The 18,958-nt window shown below is 34.1% G+C and overlaps 1 protein-coding gene across 6 annotated transcripts in view; it reads left to right on the forward strand.

The window, feature by feature from the left end:
- Nucleotides 1–18,958, forward strand: part of LOC115449236 (poly(rC)-binding protein 3) — a 152,324-nt gene that overhangs the window by 120,136 nt on the left and 13,230 nt on the right. For 3 of the 6 annotated variants that reach the window (XM_037440826.1, XM_037440822.1, XM_037440825.1), the window contains exons 1-8: nt 11,349–11,558; nt 11,951–12,168; nt 13,774–13,830; nt 14,110–14,226; nt 14,722–14,874; nt 15,203–15,310; nt 15,402–15,521; nt 16,383–16,490. In XM_037440826.1, coding sequence (XP_037296723.1) covers nt 12,088–12,168; nt 13,774–13,830; nt 14,110–14,226; nt 14,722–14,874; nt 15,203–15,310; nt 15,402–15,521; nt 16,383–16,490 — 744 coding nt within the window. In that variant the 5' untranslated portion in view covers nt 11,349–11,558; nt 11,951–12,087. Of the gene's footprint in view, nt 1–5,120; nt 5,188–11,348; nt 11,559–11,950; nt 12,169–13,773; nt 13,831–14,109; nt 14,227–14,721; nt 14,875–15,202; nt 15,311–15,401; nt 15,522–16,382; nt 16,491–18,958 lie in introns of those variants that run through there. The other 3 variants (XM_037440827.1, XM_037440824.1, XM_037440823.1) reach the window with 2 other exon arrangements.

Below are 18,958 nucleotides of genomic sequence, written 5' to 3' on the forward strand. Positions count from 1 at the left end.
AATTAATCCTTACTTTTAATAATGATTTAATTGTGCCCCGAAAAATTATTTAGCAGTTATAAAGACAAATAGAATAATTTATATCTTTCTTCACGCTCGCTCAACACGCAATGCGACACGTTTCATATTATATTAACTTTGTTCTCGTATTACAAGGTAACTTGTTCCAGCTTTTTACTTGAAACGTTGGTGAAACAAGGCTGAAAAGTTATTTGAATTTTATACATCTTTTCTGAAATGAGATTTCCTACTTTGTTGACCATAATTTTAATAATTCAGTTATTTATAATATTATTTAAGTACATTTTACGTGAATATAATTATATATTAACCTTCTAGGTAGTATAATTATCTTATGTGGAATTTATTTAGCATCCAACCATTTCTCGCGACCCCGACCACGTGATGGTTCTTTTTCGAATGCAGGTCCCGATGTTCACTTTTTATGAATACAAAATTACTACATCAGGCCAGATAGACACCTGTGTACTAGTCAATTAAATTATTAATATCAAATCATTTTAACGGGTTATGCGCTTACTGCTCACAAATACTCAAACGTCTTCATAAACTTATACACTATATATTATAATAGACAAGATTATGCCAAAATGTACCAATCTACAAATTAATAAGTCGTTCATATTTAAAACGGAGTTATAATATCAGCCCTGTATTATATACTCGCCCACTGCTGAGCACGGGCCTCCTCTACTACTGAGAGGGATTAGGCCTTAGTCCACCACGCTGGCCTAGTGCGGATTGGTAGACTTCACACACCTTCGAAATTCCTATAGAGAACTTCTCAGATGTGCAGGTTTCCTCACGATGTTTTCCTTCACCGTTAAAGCGAACGATAAATTCACAAAGATTGATTAAGACGCAGTTAATCCAAATATAATACTTTACTGTACAAAACAGGCTAACATCTATTTAGATCTGACATAAAAAAGGATATGAGAACCTACCAACTCATTTTTATACATAAAACATCCAGCTGTAACAAATAAAAATCTATTACATTTACTTCAAAAACAAATACAACTAACACATTACACAGATATTAATACCTTATAAATAGTGTATTATATTTAAGATTTATTCCATAATCATTCAAACACATTATGTAGATTATATTAGAAGAAAGATAGACAACTTACATAACTTCCTGAAACCATCTACGAATGAAGATGATATTTCGTTACTTTATTATTTAGTACTTTTTCATTTAACTTTCCCGGGAATCCATCCATCAATTTATATTTGTGAATGACACCCGATTTGGGAGTTATGTCTTGCCTTCGGTACAGTTATCAATATAGAGCAGTGCTCATCTTCAGTTTATTTTATCTCGTAAGAAAATCTTTCTAATATTATAAATGCGAAAGTTTTTAAAGATGTTTGAATATTTGTTGGAAATAAAAGCAGTCTTGTAAATGGATTTGGCTAAAATGTGGTGTGATTTTCATATATTTTTCGGTTGACCTTAGTCTCTAACCCAAGATCACACCATTTTCACAGCCTTAGCGGACTCTAAGTAAACATATAAATCCGCCTAAAATCCTTAACATGGTCCTACTTAATTTTAATATGAATCTAAAACTATTACCTCTTTATAATTCGAACATAAAAAGGCTTACCAACAGCGCCACAATAAAAATAAAAGAGACAGGTGATTGTATGGTAAATTGCTAGAAGCACGCATAGCGCCGCAGTAGAGATAGAGTTATTCACCCTCTTGTAAGGCCTGCATTGTCCCTGGCAGATGAAAGGTTATAGTGCAGGTTCACTCCATTCATACCTCTAGGAATTAATTAAGATACGCAGTTACCGGAACGAATATCCTTACATTGTTGCTAACAAATGGGATAAAGTAAGTCAGCCCACGTTTATCTCTCTGGGGGGTAGGCAGACGTGATGAACTAGTTACAATTCGATGAACTTATATCGGTTCTGCGATGTGATAATACTAATTTTTATGTCCAGCAAGAATACCGATCTCTGATAACTCAAGTAACTACTCTTTTTTTACTAATACAATGTGAAAACACGCCAGACCTCTACGGCTGAGTATTTCAAATATGCTACCACTAGCGTAATGAGGCGGTTGCATTTTACTTATAATGTAAGACGAAATAAATATTTTTTACTTAATAATTATATACGTGATTGAGAGGTGAAATGAAGAATAGTATAGTCTTTGGATAATATATAGTACAATGAGATCAGCAATTACGTTAAACGTGCAAAGTTCTCACACCAAAATATTGCCAAAATGTCCTTAATACTTAGTCTGGCCATAAATACTGTTACACTTAATTATAAAAAAATATTACATTTGAATTTCGAATCTGTCATTTTTATACGATTGTTCATTGTGTTTTCTCATTTTGGCGCCAATACATTGTAAAATATTTTGCGATATTAAAATGGTGTGGGGTGATAAAGAGAACCGAATCGCTGTGATAGCATTACACAAAGTAGGTATGGAGCCAAATGCAATTTTTAAAACTCTCCATACACTTGGTATTAGTAAAATGTTTGTGTACCGGGCTATTAATAGGTACAATGAGACCTCCTCTGTTTGTGACAGAAAAGATCTGGCCGTCCACGTAGTGTTCGTACGAAAAAGGTGGTCAAAGCAGTAAGGGAAAGAATTCGAAGAAATCCTGTCCGAAAGCAAAAGATTTTATCTCGGGAAATGAAGATAGCACCTAGAACCATGTCGCGTATTTTAAAAGATGACTTAGGACTTGCAGCCTATAAGAGACGCACTGGCCATTTCTTAACTGATAATTTAAAGAAGAATAGGGTGGTAAAATCGAAACAACTACTGAAGCGGTACGCAAAGGGAGGTCACAGAAAAATTTTGTTTACGGATGAGAAAATTTTTACAATTGAGCAACATTTTAACAAACAAAATGACCGTATTTATGCTCAAAGCTCTAAGGAAGCTTCCCAATTAGTCGACAGAGTGCAACGTGGACATTATCCGACTTCAGTGATGGTTTGGTGGGGTGTTAGCTATGAAGGAGTGACTGAGCCATATTTTTGTGAAAAAGGTATCAAAACATCGGCACAAGTGTATCAAGATACCATTCTTGAGAAGGTAGTTAAGCCCCTTAACATCACCATGTTCAATAACCAAGTATGGTCCTTCCAGCAAGACTCGGCGCCGGGTCATAAAGCTCGGTCCACGCAGTCTTGGTTGGAATCGAACGTTTCGGACTTCATCAGAGCTGAAGACTGGCCGTCGTCTAGTCCCGATCTTAATCCGCTGGATTATGATTTGTGGTCAGTTTTAGAGAGTACAGCTTGCTCTAAACGCCATGATAATTTGGAGTCCCTAAAACAATCTATACGATTGGCAGTGAAGAATTTTCCCATGGAAAGAGTGCGTGCTTCTATTGATAACTGGCCTCATCGTTTAAAGGACTGTATTGCAGCCAATGGAGACCACTTCGAATAAGCTTTTTATATTTTTAATTGTTTTATATTTATGTATTAAACTGACACACTGTAAAAGTAATAAATGTTATTTGCAGTTAACAATTTTCTTTTTTCTTTATTACAATATTTATGGCAAGACTAGGTATAATAAATACGGCATCTATGTAGATAACATACCTTCACGAAAATGAATATACATACCTCCGAATGTTCATTGATGCCTGTATCGTAGTGGATTCGGCTGGTATGCGAGATATCAATACAACAGTACTGCTCACACGAATTCCTGTGGCTAAAACAATGGGATAGGAATAGCTAACAGACGTACCTACTTAATACGTTAGAGAATACAACAGGTTTAGTGCAGACATTACGTGAGTAAGATTGTATTCGGCACCTGTCCATAATTAATTTCATTTCATAACAGTCGTTTGTAAATTATTACACAAGTTACAGATTTGTTGGCTCCATAATTATAATAGGTATAATTTTTTGTAGTACATACTTGTGACAAATGAATCTCTTATTTTGAAGCACTCATAACTCTCTCTTATTCCTCTAGTCTCTTTAACCTTGGTATTGTGATGAGTATTGGCGGCCTTAACCGACCAGAGGCCCTAGGCGAAAGCAAAAATATACGATGCGAGGCCTCGGGCAGAGCAAAATAAAAGGTCCACAGCTTTAACAGTTTTGTCGGTAAGACCGTCAAAAAGGTCTTCCGACAGACAGCGCGAGGCCCCTGTAAGCGTGAGGTCTCGGGCGGTTGCCCAGTTTGCCTCTGTTCAGGTGATGAGCCGTAAAGATACACCGAACTCCCGAAAAACGACTAATTAGGTAATTGCTGGTAAAAGTAGCATACGTGCTTGAATTCAAATAAATTATTACCAAAAAGAAAGAACGTAATATCACTGTGTTCCACATAATCGCATATATCACAAGAATCTTTAATGAAAATTATAACATTTATAACACTAACCGCCGCTAAGAATTTGTAAATCTATTCTCAGTAACCGAAAACACATCGTTTATAATATTATAATATGAACAGATGAGATAAAATAACAAAATCTGAAGACTTCATTTGAACGCGACCGTTTTATTTCACAGGGATTATTAACTTTAATTGGTTTCAGGACCTGCTGTAAAATGACGCCTATTGTAACTTCCCGTCTCCAGACTGTTTGCTTTCCCTGTCCTATCAGTTTACTTTAATTAAAAATTATAAAAGTTTTTAAGATTTTTCCTATAAACAGATAATTAATTTATTGCTATTTATAAGGATTGTAGAAAAATATTTTATTAATTACTTATTACACTTTCTTCTATTGCACATAAAAGAAATTTAATATTATTATGTTTCCCTAAATGATCCCTTCATAACTGACTTATTTAGCGGTTTATTTGCTAAGATATAAAAAGAGGAAAAAACCAATAAGGATTTTAACCTGTACCTGAAATATCTATAATAAATTATAATATTAACATAATATGAAAGGACTTGATCCTTCCTAATTGGATCCCAAAGTATGAAAGGACTTCCAAATTACCAGCACAATTTTACAAAATAGGAATCAGTCCTATGAAAAGAAAGCTATTTACCGATAATATTATGTCAATTATTCAGCAAGAATATTTCCACTAAGACATTGATTAGATTTTCTTTGTTTCAGATTCGTAAAGGGGAAAATTAATAGCTTCTGATCCCGGCATACAGGATATAAATCACTTTCGTAACATGTAAGTATATTAATATTTACTAACACACTTTGCTATAGTATTTATAAAAGCTTAAGGGCTAGATGGAGCTGTGAAAAATATACGAGTCAATTAAAAAACTTATAGTAACCGATTGCACCTTATTCTATTGCGCAAACTTGTAACACGATGCAGCGTCTCTTTAGGCCTATTTTGCGAATATTTTTTCTGTAGCGCGCGTAATACTTAATATAACAAATAATATATATATATAATATATATATATAAAAAATTATATATAATATATTATATTAATATATATATAATATATATATATTATCCAGTCGCCACCCAGTAACAAAATTTGAGCGACAAAAAGTTTCAGCGCGTAGGCACCTATTTAGAAAGCCTATTTAAAAGGACTTTTACAAGGCCAAACGTCGGGCAAAGCGTATTAATTGTATTCCTTGAGTTCTCTTCAATCAGTTCTTAAATTCATTTTTTTTGCCTTACTAACGAGCCTACTGAAATCTTTTTTTATAAACGTATTATGTTATGTGAAATAAATTATATTATATTATCTTCTGTTCTAAAACTATTTATCAAATGATAAAACTATAGCTTACACGGTTTCCTGGCTTTTAAGTATTTAGGTATATAGATCACTAGCTTTAGCGTAGTAGTATCGCTTGGTAACCATGGGTTTAGGTGCAAAAAAGAAACCCAAGAATCAGTTACCTACAGTGACTTACAAAAGGCACTGGCCAGGGTCTGAGGGGCCCACTGACTTCGGTGGATACAATGCAATGCACCGCCTAACTAGCACCTGCACGTTCTCATATTTTATCGACGTAGAGCACAATATTGCAGGAGAAGTTATATGTCTCCTAATTTTGGTTTGGGAAATCAGGATCTATGGTGATCAAGTCCACTGAAATCATAAAACCGGTAAAATTAAATGCTACTTCAATATAAAATGAGCGTTTTAAAGAAATTGTATACCCAATTCTTGAACTGGCGAAAGATGTGCCGTAGTGGACCTCTTTAGATCTGATTTAAACAATAAATAGCTATTACTTATATTAATCTTTACAATAACGATAGTTAAGCTAATGTTATCATAACCAATAATATTTCTATTCCTTCCTTGTTAATACGCAATATAAAAAATGTTTTAACCAGTTTAATAATTAATGTTTGTGAGAATTATTATCACAGTTTCAAAATTGTTAAAGCATCTATTGAAGTGATATAACCTGACAAGCAACATATAATTATGAGGAGTATGATAAATTCCCATATTATTATATCTCTATTTTACGAAATTCTTTGTAGCATAGATTCTACCCCCTCATTTAATTATCTTAGGAATGGATTTCCGTGGAACTCTGTCTTAGTGAACGCCTACACTTTATAAGGAATCTACCGGGTAAGATTCAAGTATGAAAGCTAACGTTCCTAAAATTCATGATACTTATGTGAATAATAGGTACTTTGCGTTTATATCAAGAAATTTTATAAGTCTTAAGAGGGTTAAATTAAACTATGTATAAGGGCGATTTTCAGGAATTTTATACAAAAACTTGAAGATTGGCGTCTGTATTTACCCCTAAAAGGAGAAACGGGAGCTAAACGATTTTAATTTTTTTCCTATCGCGGCTGCTCCGAAAACAATCTCAAGAACATTAATTGATTAATAAATCCATTTTTCATAAAAAAAAACGTTATGGGCGTAGGATATACCTAAATACCTATACCTATATATTATTTAGACTCGATAAATAAAACATAATTTTTTAATAGATTAGTTTTATTCTTACTTCAAACTGTCGCTTTACCTCAAAGACCATTTATTATTTAGAAGCCCTAAATTTGTATCTGCATACGATATAAGAATATACATTCACGGTACGTACATAAAACAATAAAAGACAAATATTGTAGAGCCCTTTAAAGCTGACTCATTGACTTGGGATTATTCGTATCAATTCTAACTCCTTCACAAACCTCGTTTAATGTAAATGTTGATCTTACCAAAATCCCTTAAATACCTAGTTTGTTCTGTACCTAAGTATGTATGTAATATTAAGAATAGAAAATACTAACTCAAATTTTACCACAATACATTTACTTTACATGTATTTCTCATTGCGATAAAATTAGCCGATGTTACTTAAATATAACCCGCAAAAGTCGTTGTAAATATCACACGGATACTTTAGATCGTTGACGTCATACGTCATAGGAAGCTTTCTCTGTGAATAAATTGGTGTCCACCACGCTAACCGCTGTCACGGGATTATACGCTCACTACGTCGCAATCGCAATCCATTGCTTTCCACGTTTATATTACAATGCTTCGTATCAAGTTCTAAATTAAAATAATACAGTTGTACATTAAATATACAACAGTGTGCTTTTGTATACCAAAGTTATGAACACCCGCTAACAACTAGGTTTACGTGCAAAGGAAATATCGATACAGCGTTAAGTAAATTATTTTCGTTGGGGGAACAGAAGTTGCTGTGCATAAAAGTTTAGTTGGATCCTACGATGCGAAGTTCGTTAGGTATACTGCACCACGCTTGTCATCTTACGGCGTGCAAACAAGGTATGAAGCAGTCCATTAGTGTTGGAAATACCGGGCAAAATAAAATACAACATTTTTAAGCATTTGCGAAGTGCTTACTTTTATGAAACCAAAATTGTAGACAAACCATTACTTGAACATAGATACATAAAAATATCATATTGAAGTACAATTATCATAATCCTTTTGATTTCTTAAAATTAATTACTTTGACATTTTTAAACCAATTGATTAATTTAAACAGCAAGCAGGACTGCTCAGTAAGATTGAAACGAATCTGCGGGTTCAATATTCACGCCGAGAAAATGTTTGTAAGAAGATTTTAGTCACTGCTCTTCTAAATAGAACAAAATTCTACCACTTGGCTAATGAATATCAATTCTATTCATGAAATACAAACCATAATACAATTTGCTTCCAGATTTGTAGAAAAATAGTCACGGTCCATAAACATAGTTCGAAGAAACTCTCAGATAGTTTGCCACAATTAACGTGATTCCTGTAATCAGAAGGTTGTTAGTCGGGCCCGATGTAAGCGGATAGATTAAACAGCGCAAAATGAAACTGTTATTATTCACGCCGCATTTTAACATTGTTTTACTTAAGAGCGAGAATGTTTTCTCCCTCTACTATATTTACACGCTACACCAAGCAGCAAGAATTTGGATAGCTATTCCATTAACTGAAGCCAGCTAAATATTAATTTAATTTATTCACTTTGCGAAATTGTTAATCTTATTGATATAATAACACAGTGATAGGCTCTTGGGTTGGCTAAGTGTACCTTCTATGTGGAAATACAAAGGTATTTAGGAACCACGCCAATCTACATTATTACTTATATACAAACCAACAAAAAAAACCTATGTAGGTATATAAAATTAGATCACCCACGTAAAGTGAATTACATACAATTATTAAGTGTTATAAAATGTACCTACTTCTATTATTGCATAATCAATTAATATCATCTCCATAACAGCCAATAACATTCAACCATCGCTTGACGCCTTTTTATCATATTTACCTACCTTACAAGCAGCGAACGAACCTACCTTACAACGAATCACATTTTCGTTCTGCCTTCAATTAAAATTATTTTTATAGTCCACTCGTATTTTATTAACCGACTTCAAAAAAAAGGAGGAGGTTATCAATTCGACGTGATTTTTTTTTGTATGTTTGTTATCTCAGAACTCGCTCATTTATGAACCGATTTCGAAAATTCTTTTTTTATTCGAAAGAATATCTCTCCAGATTGGTTCCATAAAAAAAAATTCCACATAGCTTCAGTAGTTTGGTTTTAAAACTAAAAAAACTAGAATAATTATGTCGTCCAAGAAAACGAAATCGCGAATTTAGCTTTCCTATGACGTTTTTAGTTATGTTTTTGCATTGAGTTTGGTTGAGTGTACTTCTTATATACTTATACATATAGCATAACATCTTTTCCGAGTGTCAGGGGTAGGCAGAGGCGTAACATTTCATCGCGATAGTCGTACTGTGTGTGAAACATATCAGTTGTGTTTTTGGGTTGGGTTTAATTGACTCTACTTCTTACATACATGCATATATGTATATAGCATCACACCTTTTCCTCTTTTTAGGGGTAGGCAGAGATGTAACACCACAGCGCGATAGTTGTAGTATGATCGAAATATATCAGCTGTGTTTTTACGTTAGGTTTCTTTGAATCTACGTCTTACATACATATATATAGCATCACACCTTTTCCCCGTGTCAGAGGTAGGCAGAGGCGTATAATTTCATCGCGATAGTCGTACTGCGTGCGAAACACATTAATTGTGTTTTTGCGTTAGGTTTGCTTCAATCTACTTCTTACATACACGTATATAGCATCACACCTTTTCCCCTTTTAAGTGGTACTCAGAGGTGTAACTCCTCAGCGCGATAGTCGTATCGTGAGCAAAACACAACTATGCCATTGAGACGGTTTGTTTTTACTAACACAAAAAAAAAATTACAAAAAACTAACCGCCTTCTAAAACCACTCAAAACCAAAAAATAATTTCATATAAGTAACAAGTATATATTGGATACCAATTTTGGAGTCGGTGCCTAATTAATTAATCTTTTGTGGCAAAATAACATACCTACGTAATCTAAAATGAAATAAAATAATACTACGTATCATATTCACATAGATTCCTAAAATTACACCCAACATAAATTATAACACTCCTAAAATCATAACCCATGATTAGTGTCGAAATCTAATTTCAAAACTGCTGTCTTATAAAAATCGCTATTGTACTCTGTAGATGCATTTATTACCTCGAGAAGGATTCTACCGGATAGCAATAAATCGAGCGCATTTGCATGGGACAGAGCGTCCAACTTTAATATAGACGTGTAGGGGCCTACAACAAAAGGGTTTTATTTTACCAGGGGGACTATATTAACTGCAGCGAGGTGTTTACTTTTTATGTCATTGTTTTTGTTGTCACAGTTTTGGAGCTCTACGTTGAAAATACCTGGACTTTTAATGAGGACAAATTAATAATAACATTCACTTGTACTTACTTTAAAAACAGTAAAATATTCATAGTAAATTATTGATATATACTTATGTACCACTAGTAAATAATGTTTGTTTACCTAAATATTTCAATAAAATATGTGTAAGTACCTACCTTCCGTAAAGATGCCATTAGTGTAGGGTTGTAAACCGCGAAATCTAAGATTCGTTTTCTAGGTCGAGAAATATATGGTTTACTAAGTAGGTTTTTAGCAAAATTTGCCCGAAATTGTAGTGTATTGTAATGTATATTTACCGGGTAGGGGTCTGTCAAAATATTATCTAAAGGCCTTAACCCCTGCAAACGGCGCGCTAGACATGATATTGATAGCTGTACCTATACTCGAAATTTATAATAAAATATATCATAGAAAAATAAATATCATATATCTACAATAAGTATTTTATCTTCACTTTGATTTTTAAAATTGGTTGTTATAAGTATTTATATTTTTTTATAATGTGGATATTGCTTTCTTCATTTTATTATGAAATGAAAATGTAACTAAATTTGTTGATTCCGTGTACTTATCTCCTCAAAAAGTATACACCTATTAATTTGTAACCAATAATTTTAAATGGGCGATTTAATAAGGAATATTTTAATTGTTTGAAATTTTCAAAAAACGACCAGAATTTGATGTTTTAATAAAATTGTACGTAAATCTTCGCATATTCCTGCCGAAAGTCACGCGCTGCCAAGTTTAGACCAAATTGCTTAACTAAGGCCACTTGCTCAGGGAGGGGTGATATAGTTCATTGAAAAATATGAAATTCCAATAATATATATCTATAGGTATAATTTAAGATCTTTCTGACTTCTCTGCGCTAAAAAAAATAACTGGTCGAATTTCATCATACATAATTTCTACAGTAGTTATCAATAGACTATTGCCTATCGCACACGCACTACGGAAAAATATAAATAGCGCAATGTGTTATATTGGGCAACTGGGTATGCAATATACATTTAAAATTATGATTTATATTTGCCGCTTTAATTTTGTTTATGATCATCCTCACTAACTTCAGTCTATTAAAAATGTCAAATTGAGTTAAACGGGTAGCCGATAGAGGCGCTGCAGTCAACAAATGGCTCTTCTGTCTATGACAATCACAAGCTTCAGACCGACGCGTCATCGTCGGGTTTTATTTTAATTTTTTAATTAGGTACATATAAGCGACAAAGAAAATTGTGATAAGTGTGATTTTATACACATCTCGGTGATAATATTAGTGTTAAGATTTGTTATGTTGTTGATGCACAGTGGAAACCTAAACGAGGTAAGGTATATACCGCGATTTCACGTCACGGAGATATTGTTTGGGTTTTGCGGGATCGATAACCTGGATGGCTAGCCATGAGGCGCGATGCTGAGGTTATGTCGCGAGCCGCGAACAGGTACCGGAGTTCAAGTAACGGTCCCGCCGGTCGAAGCCGTGCGACTTGCATTACAGCCGCACAATCCGGTTACACTGACACTATCAGTACATAATTGCGTCTAGATCCTGATTTGCCGCCCTTCCGTTACGCTTGTTTCTAATCGGCACTGTAAATAAATATTGGGTAATACATATTGGCTTAGCTTTAAAAGGTGATGAGAGCCCACGTCCCAAACCTTTAGATCGCTCGACACCTGAGAACATTCCTTCTGAGATGTGCGCCTGTTTTCCAGCTTACCCTGCCTGCAGTGCGTGCCAAGAGCCCCAGAGTCCCAGCCATTAGATTGCGTGGAGTGTTCCCTGTGTCCGCCCACACGTAGCCCTGTACGCAGCCAACATTCCGCGCGACACGACGGACACATCCTCCAGCATGGACCTGGAGAAAACCCCCACTCTCCACGATGAAGACTCCAAAGTTACCCTCACTATCAGACTGATTATGCAGGGGAAGGTAAGAATAAACACTTCACATACTTTATTCCTACCATTGGCACTGTTTAATTTATAAATTTATATTATATTATTATAAAATTGGGAAAGTGTATACTTTACCTTCTTCTTAATTCATTATTCCTTTTAAATTGCATTTTGTTAATTTTGGTAAATAGCTTACCCTATTTCCTTACATTTTTAAATTCCTGTAGAATATTATAAGGTATACATATTCCAAATAATGATAAACTATTATTTATTTTACTGTCATTTATTTGTTTCACTCTCTATCTATCTATATTCCTTAAGTCATTGCACAAATTATTTATATTTAAATAAATTTATTGTACTCTAATAAAAATGCTAATATCTGGATAAAAAGAAGCCAAGAAAACAATATACAATTGTAATACAGTAACACAATATTGAATACAGAAATTAGAACAGAAAATTACTTGTTTAATTGGATTAATATAAAAGTCCTAATATAATGTCACACATTCACTTGTAAAGAGTTGTCTTTGTTTACACATAATAGGGTAATCTAATATGACTTTGGTATTTCAATCTTATTAAGGTGCACACTTGTATGGATGCTTAACACAATATCCTGTTTGTTGCTTGTGTACGCTTTACTTGTCAACTACGGCTCCATATATGTAATACATACAAATTAAGTATATATATATGTCAACTGTTCTAATTATGTATTCAATTATTTGCATACACAAACATACAAATGTGTATATATACCTTTCTACAATACTTATCTGGTTCACTGCTGTTGTGCTGTCTCACTATGCCAGTAAATAATAATTTTATTTATATTCCCATTGCTCAACTGCAAAGCTAATTTAGCACACCTAGATGTGACTAGATCCCCTGACATGCGAGATGTATTGATGCTATCCACCTATACCCGCTTTTACATGTAGGTACTTTTAATTGGCTGTAATCCAATACAAAGTACATTTGGCACCTGGCCAACTATTGGCACTCGTCCGATTCATCAAATTTGTCGATTTGTACCTTTTTCCAATTGAAATAATGTGTGATGCTTAAAGTGTCTACTTGGACTGCACTTCCTCATTGTATTTAGTCTCTTTGATACGGATTGTAAATAAATTTGACTTGTTCTATTATATTTATTTTCATAATGTACTTATATAAAAATGTAATAGTGTAAATAAGAAAGTTAATTTGATTTCACAAAAATATCCTTTATTGATGAAAGAATTGTTAATGTAATAGCTATACATTCAGTTATTTAATACATTTTGTATCTAATTTTAGTATTTAGATATGTATATTGAATTGAACAAGAGCATTGTTCACATACTACAGGAGTCAACATGCCTCGTTGCCAGATGTTGCGTGAGATGTTGCTTCTCTAAAACTGTCTTGATACAGACCCAATGCATCTGAGTAGCGCAAAGAATCGATGTGGTGACTATTTTTGGCTGGGAGACAGGAAATCTTTTGTGCCTATTATAAATCTTTCTAACTGGATTAATTACTTTTGTTCTTGTCGCATAATATAAAGCACTACCCAATAACCAAAACATAATTTAGAGTTAGCATTGTATTATTCAGTGATGTAAAAAGAATCATTTGCTTTTTATAGGAAGTTGGCAGCATTATTGGTAAAAAAGGAGAAATTGTCAAGAGATTTAGAGAAGAGGTGAGTAAAAAATGTGTATAATTTTATTTTTATAGTATTTTAAGTTAAGTCATATTAATTATGATACTGGTTACAAAAACATAATCAGCGTAATGTGAAGATAAATTAATATGTAATTACTTTCTTTAACAATGTTATCAGGTTTTTTGAACATTACTTAATAGAAATAATTAGTTTGCATCTTGGTCATTGTTTATTATAATTTCACATTCTTAAAAGCTTATTTTAATATTGAAGTAAAATAGTATATTCTAATGCAATTTTGTTTATTCCTTTCAGTCTGGAGCAAAGATTAATATATCTGATGGATCATGCCCGGAGCGCATTGTCACTGTCACTGGCAACACAAGTGCAATATTCAAAGCTTTTACACTCATTTGCAAGAAGTTTGAAGAGGTTTGTAATAACTCATGCCTTACAATATTTTATCTCAACTTTCCTCAGGTACTTCCACAATTAATACTAAGATGAAAAGACAGTTACAGTGTACTAAATTTATTATTTTGCCAACATTTTAAATGATCTCCTTATCTATATAAATAAAAATGAATCACTGAAATGTTTGTATGCGCATAACTTCCAAATGAATGCACCAAATCGGATAAATCTTCTTTTATGTGTTCATTGTTATCAGGAAAAGGTATGAACAAATAAAATATAAAAATAAATAATAGCAAATATTTAAAAATCTCAGAAAAGTGAGTGTGAATGAGACAAAAGACTGTAAGATACTTATAATATACTAATACTATCAAAGCTAATACATATTTACTATTATATTTTTTTATGACCAGACTGAAGTAAGTCTGTGTCAAAACACCGACTATGAGTACTGTACCTCAAATGGAACTTCATGGCAGTGTAATAAGGATGTGTTAATGTGTGCGGCAGTGGTGCTCGCAGTTCAACGAGGGCGGCGGCGGCGGGTCGCGCGCGCCCATCACGCTGCGGCTCATCGTGCCCGCCTCGCAGTGCGGCTCGCTCATCGGCAAGGGCGGCTCCAAGATCAAGGAGATCCGCGACGTCACCGGAGCCAATATACAGGTCACAATCACTCCAATTACATGTTGCTCCTACCGGCAAACCACTTTAACAATATTCTTAATGCTCTTGTAAAATAACTCATATGCACCACGTTTAAGAGCGTAATGACCAACCTAACTAATGACGCAGTTAACATCCCACACAAAAAAAACAATTAGATTAGTTGTAAATTATTAACATTAAAACTCTTTAGGGCTATACAACAAGCTGGGCATAGTTTTGATGTCAAATGCAATTTTCTCAGTCGTTAGAGTGATGAGTCGCGATGGTTGTTATCAATGCAAAATTGTATCATATTCAACATAATATGGTTTCATTTTTGTTGCAGGTTGCAAGTGAAATGCTTCCAAATTCAACAGAACGAGCAGTGACAATCAGTGGAACCTGTGATGCGATCACACAATGCATTTATCACATCTGCTGCGTCATGTTAGAGGTAAGATGCACTCTTTTAAGATAATACATAATGTATAGTACAGTAAGCCGACTACCTTGAGGTATACATGTTTTTAATTGTGTCATTCCAGAGCCCACCAAAAGGAGCAACAATTCCATACCGACCAAAGCCAAACGTTGCTGGCCCAGTAATCCTTGCAGGAGGACAAGCTTACACTATCCAGGGCAACTATGCAGTGCCAGCGCAAGATGTAAGTTTTACAATATAATATGATTAATACTAGCAGAGAAAAGATACCCAGTACCCATATCAGGGAGTACTGGTATTAGTCTATATTTTTAAATAATATATAGGATGGCATAATAGTGCAGATCAACAAGGGATACAATGTCCTATGATGATTGATATTTTTCTTGGGCTTCACTTCTCTAAATAACAAGAACAATTACTTGACCATGCTATAACAAAAAAATATTCATTTCTTGAAAACTATACTACAATCAAGGCTAAGAAACTATTAATAGCTGATTATAATCTGATAAGGCTGGGCGTTAGCCACTATGATATTGAAAAAGCATTCCACTCGCACACATACACATTCTTTTATATTTCACAGTATTGATATATTGTCTTACACCCTTTTTAAATCAGTACGAACAAAAAGACAATATTTAACATTTAAGCGTAACAATGCGTACAATTATGGAAACATACCAATTGGGACAATTTTGATCCTTCATATCTACTTTTATATAATACCAAAAATCATTGGTTAGTCGTCGTGATAAAAAAATGTGGTACAAAAAGATATTCAGTGCAAATAAGGGTAGTCACTCTCTTCACTCTTGCACAGCCGACGCTACATAAAATGCCGTGGTGATGATTCTGGGTACGGCAATTGCGTATTCCTTTTTTTTATTGAGTTTTGCTAAGGATCGCTGCGCAAAACAGCTTCAGTTTCGAGAATAATTATTTTATGTAGTGGGTATAAAAATAAGTCATATAAAAAGAGCAAAAAAATGAGAAAAAAGCATTCTCTGGTCGCCGCTAGAGCAGCAGAGGCTCGGAGGTTGCAGTAGGTATGAGAGCTAGGGTGGGCGCTGTGTGGCAGGCGGTGTGCGCGCCCGTGTTCCCGGTGGTGGAGGTGAAGCCGCCGCTCGTGGGCGCGCTGCCGCCGCTCGTGGGCGCGCTGCCGCCGCCGCTGCACGACCACCACCTCGTGAGTCGCTCGCGCCGCCGACCTCGCCCACACCACCCCCTCCACACCTCCACACCTCCACACTCCCTCACGCCTGCGACCGGCTGGCAGGCGGTGGAATTTCATAACAATTATATTGGCTAAATCTATGTGTCAGTTACTTTATCGAAATATAAAACATACAAAAAAACACTTCATTGCAATATTCGAATAAATTTCAGTAAAAAAATTTAAATCAGTACCCATAAATTTGTTTGAACCAACTGATGAAGTATAGCTAATCTCAGCCACGAAGAGGTGCTTCACCAATTTTTGAGCGAGAATATCGCGGAGTATGGGGACTGATCCAAGCCTCAATCGTGAGCCATCAGCAGACCTAAATAGTATGGAACACGTTGCGCATATCTGTATTCGCCACGAAAGTTGTTCTACATAATATTATTTTTGTTGTAATGTACTAGATGTAGGTCGCGGCTTCGCCCGCGTTAGAAGCTCTACTTGGTACAAAACACAATCACTGGATCGGTCCTTAGTATAATCTTCACTAACCCAGCGCCATCTATTTAACCAAAAAACTAGAATACAATAATTGAACTATTGGAGTAAATTTTGTGAATAAAAATTAAGCCTAAGAAGTAATTGGGGACAGGACGCGTGTTTCAAATTTCATTCAAATCCGTTCAGCTATTTTTAAGTTTAATTCTAACAAATATTCAGACTTTTTCACAAACCATTTATAACGAATAAAATGCAATTGAATTTATTTTAAAATAATAATAATTTATTTTAGTATTTATTATATTATAATAATAACTAGCTTTTGCCCGTGGCTCCGCCCGCGTTATAAAGTTTTTCAGGCTAAAGTTTTCCGTTATAAAAGTAGTAGTTTCCGGGAGCCTATGTTCTTCCCAGGGTCTCAAACTGTCTCCATACCAAATTTCATTTTAATACGTTGGGTAGTTTTTGAGTTTAACACGTTCAGGCAGACAGATGCAGCGGGGGACTTTGTTTTACCCTTAACATTTTTTTTTACAAAAAATAGGGGTTGGTGATAAAAGGGTATAAATTTAGGGTTGAATGTATTTTTAATGCGACATAATAAAAAAAATAAAAATTTGTATAGAATTATAAAAAAAATGTTAAGGGTGGACAACCCTTAACACTTAGGGGTATGAAAAATAGATGTTAGCCGATTCTCAGACCTACTGAATATGCATGCAAAATTTGGTTAAAATCGGTAAAGCCGTTTCGGAGGAGTACGGAGACAAACATTGTGACACGAGAATTTTATATATTAGATATCATTAGCCCTGCATCATATACGCCTAGCATATGTCCTCTCTACTACTGTGAGGTTCTTAGGCTTTAGTCCACCATGCTTGCCTAGTTGGTGTTGGCAGACTTTATACGCCTTTGTAGTTCCATATATATATTAAAGAATCAGAATATAATAACTATAAAAATATTAATATAATCTCATCTTATCTAACATTTTTATTTAATTTTTTAATAATATAAATACAAACGTTTGCGAAAATATTTGCATGTTAGAAAAAAACGCAGAAACAACTGCCTGGATTTGGATGAAATTTGGCACACTGATAGTTCTAATCATTTTATTGACATATAGGGAAGAAATTACCCGGATAAAATATTTTATCAGGGTAATTTGCCCCCGTAGGAAATAATTGAATTTTTAGTCTGTTTTTTTTTTTAATAGCGCTACCATCGTCCCGATAGCGTCATGGATTACGTGATTTAGTGAATTTTATAAAGGAAAAGGCTTTTCACCCGAGCGAAGCCGCGAGCAACGCGTAGTAGTCAATATTAACGGTTATTTTATTTTTTTATTTAAAGAATATTTTAGTCAATCGTAACTAAATGATAACTAAAATAAGTCTATTAATTTGAGTAGGTATTTATAGTTAGCACCAGCTTCGAAAATAGGAACAAATTAATAGTACATAATTATAATCGAGAGTTTATTTATTTGTCTGAACGCATCCTTAACTTTATCGATAATTATTTAAACTCATTGCATTGCATCAGTTCATTTTTAACGCAGACTGTATCGATATTTATGACACGAAACTCGCAGTATTTTAAAGATCGATAAGTATTTTTAAATGTATTTTATCGATTGCCGATATTTATATCGTTTTTTATATTTATCGACAAGCAGTTATCGTTATTGCTGATAAGTTCACAATAAAGACCGAATTTTTAGACAACTTGTATGTGTGCCGCGTATCTAGTATATTTTTTTTTTTTTAAGAATTTAACATTTCCAATATTAAAGGAAGTTTATCGTAACATTTTTAATGTCAAGAATATTTATTTCATAGAATATAAATTGCAACGCCTACCAGTCTTCATGCTATTGATATTATATTTGTTTTTTCTATGATTATTATTAGAAAATGTCTGTAGTCGCCATTTATTTTCCCAAGTCGTTCACATTGAAATGCCTTGTTTTCCTATATTCCTTA

Source organism: Manduca sexta, chromosome 20, assembly GCF_014839805.1.
Source record: "Manduca sexta isolate Smith_Timp_Sample1 chromosome 20, JHU_Msex_v1.0, whole genome shotgun sequence".
In the NCBI taxonomy this organism is placed as follows: Eukaryota; Metazoa; Arthropoda; class Insecta; order Lepidoptera; family Sphingidae; genus Manduca; species Manduca sexta.